Genomic DNA, 10,569 nt, shown 5'->3' on the forward strand with positions numbered 1-10,569 from the left:
TGCGGGCTAGTTCTTATATTTTTCAATCTTTTTTAAAAAATTATGTTTCTCTTCAATGGCAATAATATTTTTTTCAAAAATATTTACTAATGATAACAACAACAATAATAGAAATATTAATTTTACCCTACAAATCAAATCTATATTTGCTTTTCAATATTTATAATATTTTCTAAAAATTTATAAATTATTATATGAATAATATTAATTATAATCAAAATTATAATATTTATAATAAAAATAATGGTATTTTTAATATTAATAATATTAATTATAATAAAACTCATAATATTTATTTCACAATAATAATATTTTTAATATTAATACTTTTAATTATAATAAAAATAATAATATTTAGAATAAAAATAATAATATTTATCATATTAATAATAATATTAAACTGTCTTGCCAAAGTTTTTATAGTAATAATTATAATAACAATAATAATAATTGTTATTTTATTTTTTATTTCTATTTTCTTCTCTGCACGGTTTGCAGACCTAGCTGCACATGTCTCCAACTCTTAGGGGGTGTGCAGAAACCATGTGCAGGTCTAGCGGGCAGGTCTGTAGACCTAGTCGAGCAGGTGTGCAGACTCAAGCGCGCGGGTTTGCCGGTAGCGCCGGAGGTCTGCAGCCTTACCATGCCTAACTAAATAAATTTGTTTTTCTTTGCTGCGGGGTCTGCAGACCCAGAGGAGCGGGTCTGTAGCCAGACGCCTGAGGTCTGCAACTTCACTATATCCTACTAAATAGTGCAATTTATAGTGAAATCATTAACAGTCTATAATAATTCACGCTACAGTATCAAACAATGCAATCCACAATAAAAAGCATTCACAGTCCACAATAATTCACTCTATAATAAAAATATTGATATCTTTTAGTTATAGTTAATAGTAAAGCCTTGTTTGTTTGATTGCTGAAAGTAATTTATTTTGAAAAGTGATTTTTATGAAATTTGTATTTGTGTAAAGTAAATTATTTTTTTATGTTTGATAATGTAAAAAATAAATTTAAAAATAAGTTTTAGATTATGTTATGGAAAATAAATTAAAAAAATATTTTCTTAAAAGTTTTTTTAATATATATATATAAAATCATGTATCGAGTCTCAAATTTCAGCTGCAGTTTGAGCGGACGGCAGGCACTGCATTTGAAATTTGAAATTTGAAAATTCGAAAAACTAACTGATGAGCGTTTGATGTGGGCAGTTGGGCTCCACGAACACGAAGCGCCTCGCCGTTCTTAGCCTTTGGTAGGTCCCACCCACCCACCCACCCAATTTAAGACCGTTATTTTCTCTTTCTCACCCTTTATTCCCTGATTTCCCTCCAATTCGAAACCAAAGTCGTCTTTTTTTTTTTTGTTTTTCCTTTTCTTTTATATCTTATTTTATAATACTTTTATTAACTAATACCTTAATTTGCCTTGCCGCTAACAGATAAAATCCTCTCTTTATCCGCCACGTGTCTAAAACAGCATCTCTTGAAAGAAATCAGAGAATGGAAAGAGATAGAGGGCCAGATGTTTATCTGATTTTGTTTTTTTATTTTTAATAATTAAAAACCCATTACCATCAGCAATAATAATTTTTGTTATTAGAGTGGTTAAAAATAGGGATGAGGGTACTTTCCTAGTTTAAATTGACGAAGCCCATTCTTTGCGGACTGCCATATTTAGTTTGGAAGAAGGAAAGAGGGAAAACCCATCAAGATTCATTTCACAAGGAAGATCACTTCAGCAACATCAAGGAAATGGAGGTTTTAGAGCAGTCTTCTGTTGTTCTTGCAGGTAGCATACCTATAATCTCTGTGTTGTTCTCTCGTACGCATGTTTTTTTTTTTTTTTTTTATGTGGGTGTAATGGAAATCAGGAAAATCCAAGTTAAGGTATCCATTGAGATCTGCCTCCAAATCAATATCCAAGGAGGACAATGACAAGCCACAACTCCCCTCTGCTTCCAAGAGGTGCGTGCTTCTTGTAGTTTTCTCTCTCGCATTTCTGTAATGCTAATTGACTCTTATTCTTGGCCTGGGTTGTGTTTATTTCCTTCCATGGACAGGGCTCCATCAACTTTAAGTAAAAGTGTGGGTGTTCTTCAACTGTCAGGCGAGGACAAATCTGCAAGGCCACCTAGAAGAAGGCTATCTGTTCCTGCCAAGTCAGTTGCCACTACTGCTCTGAAACCACCACCAGGGAACATCACCCCAATATCTGAGACTAGAGTCAAGAGATCTGCTACCAAAAATGACACCCCTCTTTCTAATGCTTCCATGGCTTCAACTCGAAAGAAATTCAACGCGATCGCTTTAGCTTCCTATTGGCTCTCACAAATTAAGATCTCTGAATCGGTTGCTAAGCATTCAATCTCTCTTGCTTTCTTCAAACTTGCCTTAGAAGCTGGATGTGAGGTATGGCTCTCTTTTTTAAAAACAAACTTTTTTTTGTTTAGGTCTTGTATTCTCTGCCTTTTTTTATTTTTATTTTTATCGTGCAATGATTAACATCGGATGCTCTTATATACGCAGCCGGTTCAAATTCAAAGGTTGAGGAATGAGCTGAAGTCGTATGTAGGTCGTCATGAACTCAGTGATTTTGGGGAAACGGTGAAAGAATTATTTGAGAGCTATAATATCCCAGACCATCAAGAACAGGTGCAGGTCTCGGAAACATGTTCTCATGTTCTGCCTGATGACGCAACTCGATCATCTGATGATGAAGTTCACAGCTCTCTTTCTATAACGGGGACAAGGAAACTGAGGCCCAGGTCCTTGAATGCTGATGCTTCTCAAGTTTCCACAGTGACACAATCAGCCAACAAGGAGACTTCTCAGAGGAAGAACACAACAGCAACCAATACCAGGGTGGGGTCTTTGAACAAGAATACTGAAAATTCAAGGACTGTTTCAGAAACCGGGAGTCGTAGGGTACAGAAGAAACCCCAGAAGAGTAGTAAGGAAGAAACAACCAAGCGCAAGATCAAGAAGCAGGAAAAGAAATCTGCCGCCGAAGAAGGTAAGGAAGCCTACACAATGATTTCCTTTCGCAATGCCTGGGTGTATTCAACTTAAAATGTTTCAATGCATTTACAGGTGGTGGTCCAAGTAGCCCTACAGCTGCTGCGATTACACCGGAAGAGAACAAAGAAAACATGGTAAAGTGCTCATTGTACACAAACTGTGTTTTGCAGTGAATGCTTGAAGTTGTCCTACGAGTACAATAGTTATTTGTTCTTTCCTAGTAGATGATTTCTATCTCTATTGACGGGATTTTTTTCCTGTTACATTTTTAGGATGCTCCGCCACTGGAAGAGATCAGTCTGATGACTTAGGCCAACTAGGCAGACATGCCACAACAAATTGCTGAACCATTTCATTCTCATACTCTTTTTGGTGTTATCTTCGTTGTCTTTTAGTGGGTCTTTTCCTTCAAATGTAAGAGCCCAAGAGGGGTTTAAGGTGAAGGTGTTTGTTTCAGTCTGGTGTGATGTTGTTTCACTAGTCACCAAGTGTTGGTTCAAAATGTGGATTTGTTCATGTTTGTAAAATTACCAGTGATACATATTTCATTTGATGAGTTATTCAAATTTATTTCTTTAGAGTTGGTAAATATTACAAACAAGTTTTTGAGGGAGATTGATGGATGCTGCTAATTCTTGACTACGACTGGTTCTCCTTGTTCCTGTTGAAATTTGAGCACAAGATTCAGTATCTTTTAACATTTTAGACGGGGGAAGGAAACTAACTGGACCATGGATTTTCTTCATTATTTCTGGGTTAAGAGGGTTAATCGATTTGGCATGCTAGGACAATGTTTCATATGATCATCATCAAGCTTTCTTCTACCAGCTATCTTCTCTTGGGAAATCAGATTCTTTCACTTCTTATTTCTTAAAACCTTCTTGGCTATATTGATGGATCTTTGCCCGAGCCACCTGAACATATCCTCTCTAATTCAACTAGTATTCCCAATCCCAAACATGCTATTTGAAAATAAGAAGACTAACATCTACTTATACTTCTTTTTTCATCTCTCACCGAGGAAGCCATGACTAAAGTCCTTGGTCTCTTTACCTCTCATGCAGTATGGATTGCACTTGAATCTACCTTCGGTCATCAATCCAAAATTCATGAAATTCATCTTAAAGATGAATTGCAACATTTAAAACGAGGATCTCACAGTATTATTGAGTACTCTCGTTCTTTTAAAGCACTTTGCGATCAACTTGCTTCCATGGGTTCTCCTACTTATGAAACAAATAAAGTTCACTAGTTTCTTTGTGGCCTAGGCTCTGAGTTCGCAAACTTCTCAACCATCTAGCCATCTTTTTCTCCTCTGCCTTCCTTTCACGATCCTGTCTTCAAGGCTGAAAGTTCTGAAATTTTTCAAAAGTCACTTGAAACACCTGCTATCTCATCTGCTGCCTTTGTTGTCACCAAAGGCAACTTCAATCCAACATGAAATGGAGGCTTTTGTAAGTTTTGTGGTAAGGGAGGAGGATCCTTCATTCCTAGTCATGACAAGGGTCGTGGTAATTATTCTCCCTGTTATTAGATATGTTGCAACATTTGACATACGACTACTCACTATCCTAATCGCCATGCAAAGGATGCTAACCTTGCAAACATTGCTGAATCCTTCTTTCACTGCTTTTTAACCGGCACAACAGCTGATTGGTACACTGATATTGAAGCTGCTGCGTATATAACGCCAGACTCCTCTTAACTAGACAAGGTTCAACCTTATAATGGTAAGGATTGTGTAATAGTAGGTAATAGAGCCTCACCAATTACTCATGTTGGTACTCTTTCCTCTTTTCCAAATATTAACCTTTTGGTTGTTTTAGTTGTTCCCCAGCTCATAAAAAATTTGTTATCTATTAGCAAATTAATTTCTGATTATCTCTTATCTATTACTTTCATTGATACATCGTTTATCATACAAAATTACAATACAGGAAAGGTGGTGGCAATTGATCGTCGTCGTAAAGATGGTCTTTATGTGCTAGAACATAGTCAATCCATATTTGTTTCTTCTCTTAAAAATAATTCTTTGCATGCCTTTTATGATATTCGATATGCACATTTAGTTATTTCCTTATTAAATAAAAAGGTTATCTTTCTGTTACTTCTTTACTACCCTCTTCAGCTTGTGTTTTTCTTGTCAAACTACTAAAAGTCACAAACTACCTTTTAATGCTAATGATCAACGTGTTTCCCATGTCTTGAACCTTATTCATTGTGATATATAGGGCCCTGCTCCTATTACGTCTTCATCCAATTTTTGTTATTACATTATATTTATCGATGATTACTCACGTTTCACATGGTTTTATCCGCTGACACTAAAATCTCAAGCCTTTATGATTTTTATGCAATTTCAAACTATTGTTGAGGTTCAGTTCTCATGCAAAATTAAAAATTTTCAAAGCGATGGGGGAGTTGAATTTACAAGCAATCAATTTCAATCCCATCTTCTTGGTTCTAGCATTAGTCACCAAATGTCTTGTCCATACACTCCTTTCCAGAATGGTCACGTTGAACGTAAGCATCGCCACATCATTGAAACTGGTCTTGCTTGTTATTCCATTCCCAGGTTCCTTTATCACATTGGGTTGATGCATTGAGTATTTGAATGTGATTTGTAAGTGCGATTTGTGATGTTAAAATGCTTTGTGTTGATTAAATTAAGTGTTTGTGATGTTAGTTGAAGTTTTAGTTTTTGAATTAGATGAAAAGTTTTGATTTGAGTGTGTCTATGATTTTAATAAAACTTTTTTTGTTCTTAATGTTGAAGAAACAAACATGATATAATGAATGTGATTGTGGTTGATACTTGTAGAATGAGTTATTTTTTTTTGGTTTACATTTTGACTTGATTAAAAAATAATAGATTAAAATTAGTAAATTTAAAATTAAAAACTAAATGTAAATTAATAGATTAAAATTAAAATTAACAAATACATGTTAGAAACGGATGTTAATGTAAATTAAAGACTAAATTGAGAAATCTAAGAGATACATGTAAATTAATATATATGATTTCATGTTGCAAGAAGTTACTAAATTTTTTAATTAAATTATATATCAATAATTTTTTTTATAAAGTAACAATTTAAATTCTATAAAAAAAATAATAATTTACTTGTATGAACATTTTTTTCTTTGCTAAGAAATATAGTTTTTTTTTATGCAATGTACTTCATTTAATAAAAACCAAAGATGATTAGTATAAATATTCATAAGACTAAAAAAAAAGAAAGGATAAAAAGACATCTTTAATTAAAGTAATAACAACCCCTAACATCTTATAGTTTGGTTCATTTTATAGTTACCTATCGTTTGTTATTTTTTTTAGAAAATTACAGTTTGCATCTTTGGTCAAAAGGAAATTTTAAATCTAAGAAAATGACCAAAGTACACTCGTATATATTATTACCAATAATGGACACAAATGACATATCATTTATTCTCTCTAATTGACTAACACTCTTTTCTTATTGAAAAACCAATCTACCTTTTTTTTTTAATCTAAAATCAAACAACAAAAACTATTGATTGAAATCGATCTCTCACATTATTTTATAGTTTGGTGTTGTTGTTTTTTTTCGTTGGTGGAATCTCGCACAAGTTTCATCCTGAAATAAATAAAGAGGAAGTATTTTTTTTTTTCAAATCAAAGCTTTGTAAATTGTTGATAGTGTGTTGTGTTGTTGTTAAACATTATTTATTCATTTGTTTATAGGTTTATTAGTCTATGTGTAAAAACAAAACCTAAATTTATGAATGTACAACATCAATCTTGAAGATTGTAAACCCTAAAGAAAATCAATTATTCTTCTTTAATCGACAATAATCAACATCACAAACACAATTTTGTTAATGGGAAAACTTTTATTCTTGTTTGTTTGAATATAAAAAAAGAATCCCTTATTTGAATTTCATAGGTCATTGTTCCCTAAACTCTAATTTCATAAAACATGGATCATTATGTACTAACACTTGTATTAAATATGTTTACCTATTATTGAACCTAATTAGCAGCTGTTTTGTAAAAACCCTAAAAAAACCTAATTTTATTTCATAGTTTTTGTTCAAATAACCCCAATGCTGTATTTGTTTTTGCTTAAATACGTGCTTGATTAATGTAATTAAGCTTCTATTAATTGTGATTAACTACTATTTAACTTAATTAGCAATTTTCTTTTTTATAATCCTAACAAAAATTTAAAATTGTAGCTTACAGGTACTGTATATTTTTTTTAGGATTAAAACAACTATAACACCTAAGAGGGAGTGAATTAGATATATCACTAATATTAAAAAATAATGCAAATTAATTAAACTAAACACAATAAATAACAATATAATTAATTAAAGTGATTAAAGTAAAAAGATAAGAGAGAGAATTTTCAAACTTATTTTTAACATGGTTCGATAAGCTTGCATCCACACCTCAAGTACCACATCGTATTTGAGCATTGTATACATTCACTAATTCAAGTTTAAGAGTACAATAGTCACTTCATGAATCCACTCTAAGATTTTTTTCTATTTGAAGATATTCTCTCTTTAATTTTTTTTTATGAATCCATACAAAGATTTTTTTCACTTGAAGATAGACTCTGTTCAAGATTTTTTCTTGGTTAAAATACCTCACAAATACCAAGAGTGTTTACCTAACTCTTAAAGGTTTACAAGAGTGATTTTGCTATCACAATTAATTCTCTCGATGGATTGAATAATATAATTAAAAGTTATAATATCTTTATATCTCACAAGATAGCACTTTTAGGATTTAAAGGTGTTTAAGTAATGTGAGAATAAAATTGAATACTCTAGTGCTAGATTATAAAAATTTAATAGCACCTATTAGAGTATAATCAAAGATTGATGTTTTTGTACCTAGAATATGTTGTATATCATGTATGTTCAGAATTCCCTTTTAATGCAATTAAACAAGCTGTGTGTGTGTGTGTGTGTGTGTGTGTGTGTGTGTGTAACTAGCTGTTTATAGCCATTACAGTCCCATTGACGACTGAAACGGTTGACCAGTTTATATTTGTTAAACCAATTGATCGATCAATTCCTACAGAATTCCTAAATGTTCATCATGTATAAATGAATGATCGACTAGTTCATTTTATCATACCAAACAGTCGACCGATTAATGTAAAACTCTAGTTTTGACAAATTAATCTATGTGAATTCTTAGAACTACCTATATCAAATTATTTATCAATCCTTTTAAATTGTATGCATAGTGAAGTGTGTAATTTCATTTTACTTGTGCTATCAAGATAAGATAGAAGAATTTACAATATAACACTAAAATGAATATTTAAGTTCTTCATTTGCTTCGTTTTGGACTCCTTGATTGATTTCTTTATGAATTCCTTCATACTTGTTAAAATGTCTTTACATAAAACTGGTTTAACATTTATTCTCAACCAAGCATATTATTAATCCAATTTACATATTATTGTTATCATTATAATATATAAAAACATAAATATATGACCTAAAGGTCAACAATATAGGCATCAATAATTTGCTTATAAGCTTATGTTTATCATTAGTGTAATATTATATCTTTTACCATGGAAGTATACATACAAAATGTATGATATAATTTCTCATTATGAAGGTTCTACATGTGTCCAAAAAAGTTATTATTTGTACTATATTTCTTATATTGACATCTTGTTCACGTGCAAGTAAGTATATGGCGTAAACTTACATGGCTTCAAAATAAAAGATGATGGAGGGTATATAAAAGCTCAAGATGCCTCAGTATTAAGAGTAATGAGTATCAATAAAAGAAAGAGAAAAATTTTATTTATATATTAATAAGGATAATGTTTATTTATATAGCATGAAGAATGCCAAAATGCTATTCTAATAAGCCTAATGATGGTAAGCCAACTGGTACTAAATTTCTTTTTTCTTATGATGATAATGTTGAAAAGAACAATAAGACAATGTTGTTAGTTGGGATAAAAGATTTGGATTTTGATGATGCTGAATTGGGTTATGATATCAGAGGTTCTAATGTTGGTGCTAGTATTGATGCTGATATAAAAGGTTTTGTTGTTGGAAATGGTGCTAGTGTTGATGCTGATGTTGATGTGATGGTTTTATTTTTAGTGATGGTGCTGGTGTTTATGTGGGTGATTTTGTTATTGGTGATAGTGTTAGTGTTGCAACATATGTTGATTTTAATGCTGGTGTGGGTGCTGTTGTGGATAATGTTGTTGTTAATATATGTAGTTATTGTAAAAATGATGAAGAAGAAAAAGATCAAGACTATATCCCTTCTAACAAGGAATGATTTGACAACTTATTGGGTTATAATTACATTGAGAAAACTGTATATGATGCTTCAGATTCAAAATATAAATGAAAATTAGTAGTGATGATGATGATGTTAATATTGCAGTATGTCAAAGATCTGAGAGTGATAGTAGTGTTGAAGAATCTCAAGTTCTCAGCAATATCAATGAATATAGAGATCTGTTGAGAGAATATGAAGTGAAAAATGATTATCACATGAAAAAGTATATTAATCAAGAACAGAAGGTTGCAAAAACATGTATAAGTATAGGTTGTTCATGGAAAAGCTACTAATTTAGTTGCACCTATATAAAAGCTATTAATTCAATGTTAATTATAAAAACATTGTTGCCTCTAATGAGTGCTAATCCAAATATTTCAAATGAAACCCTCAATACCATTCTAAAAGATAAGTTTGAGATTAAACCACAACCAATACAATTATGGAGAGCTAGAACCAAGGCAAAATAGTTATCAAAAGAAGTCACAAAGAGTCTTTTAAGAGACTCCCTTGATATGTGCAATTATTAATGCTATATAATTTAAGATCATATATGTTTTTAAGGTTTGACTTTAATTACAACTCAGAAGTGCATTCGTCGAGAAACTTTTAGAAGGTTTACATTTGTTTGAAAGAAATGAAAGAGAGTTTTGTAAATTAATGCAGGTCATACATTTGTAAAGACAAATGCCATCTCAAGGGTCTATATTAAGGATTTTTGTTGTTTATGATGGTTTTGGATTGTTTCTTATCACGTATGCTGTTGTTGAGTTTGAAAACAATTACATATAATGATAGTTTTTCTATACACTTTATAAATCCATTAAGCATGATATTTCACACAATGTTTGACAAATAAATGACAAATTTTATTTTTAATAAAATGTGTGTGTGTGGTGTTTAGAATGTTTTTTTTATCTAACTAAAATTTTTATATTGAAGAGTCTACTTGAAGTCATTATAGAGATATTCTATGAGGAAACACACAGACATTACAAGCATATTTATACCAATGTAAAGAAAACAAGAATTTCATGGTTTGGAACTCAAGATTTGGTTTTAGGGTGTATCAAAAGCTTACTTAACTCTTAATTTTGGCAATTATATGAAGGATATTTGGGATGCAATTGTTGGTCTTTTGAATTGGTTGAATAACATCCCTCTTGAGTAATGGTCTAGGCATATGTTTGATCAACAAATTAAGGTAAAAAAATATAACTAACAATATAGCAGA

General features: G+C 31.5%; 1 protein-coding gene across 1 annotated transcript; it reads left to right on the top strand.

Annotated features, from left to right (window-relative positions):
• The first annotated feature begins 1,527 nt into the window (after positions 1–1,527).
• On the top strand, positions 1,528–3,600 carry LOC133675091 (uncharacterized). Its single transcript, XM_062096366.1, has 6 exons — positions 1,528–1,793; positions 1,876–1,969; positions 2,065–2,413; positions 2,531–3,017; positions 3,095–3,156; positions 3,295–3,600. The coding sequence occupies exons 1-6, from the start codon at positions 1,757–1,759 to the stop codon at positions 3,331–3,333; spliced, it is 1,068 nt and encodes a 355-aa protein (XP_061952350.1). The 5' UTR covers positions 1,528–1,756; the 3' UTR covers positions 3,334–3,600.
• The last annotated feature ends 6,969 nt before the right edge of the window (positions 3,601–10,569 follow it).

The sequence above is a fragment of the Populus nigra genome, chromosome 16 (genome assembly GCF_951802175.1).
Source record: "Populus nigra chromosome 16, ddPopNigr1.1, whole genome shotgun sequence".
Lineage (NCBI taxonomy): Eukaryota > Viridiplantae > Streptophyta > Magnoliopsida > Malpighiales > Salicaceae > Populus > Populus nigra.

What these genes read in the sequence shown, in the direction of transcription:
- LOC133675091 (XM_062096366.1), top strand. Translation starts at nt 1,757, where the DNA reads ATGGAGGTTTTAGAGCAGTCTTCTGTTGTTCTTGCAG. An exon ending in CTCCCCTCTGCTTCCAAGAG is followed by an intron (nt 1,970 to 2,064) that starts GTGCGTGCTTCT and finishes TTCCATGGACAG; the next exon opens with GGCTCCATCAACTTTAAGTA. An exon ending in AAGAGAACAAAGAAAACATG is followed by an intron (nt 3,157 to 3,294) that starts GTAAAGTGCTCA and finishes TTACATTTTTAG; the next exon opens with GATGCTCCGCCACTGGAAGA.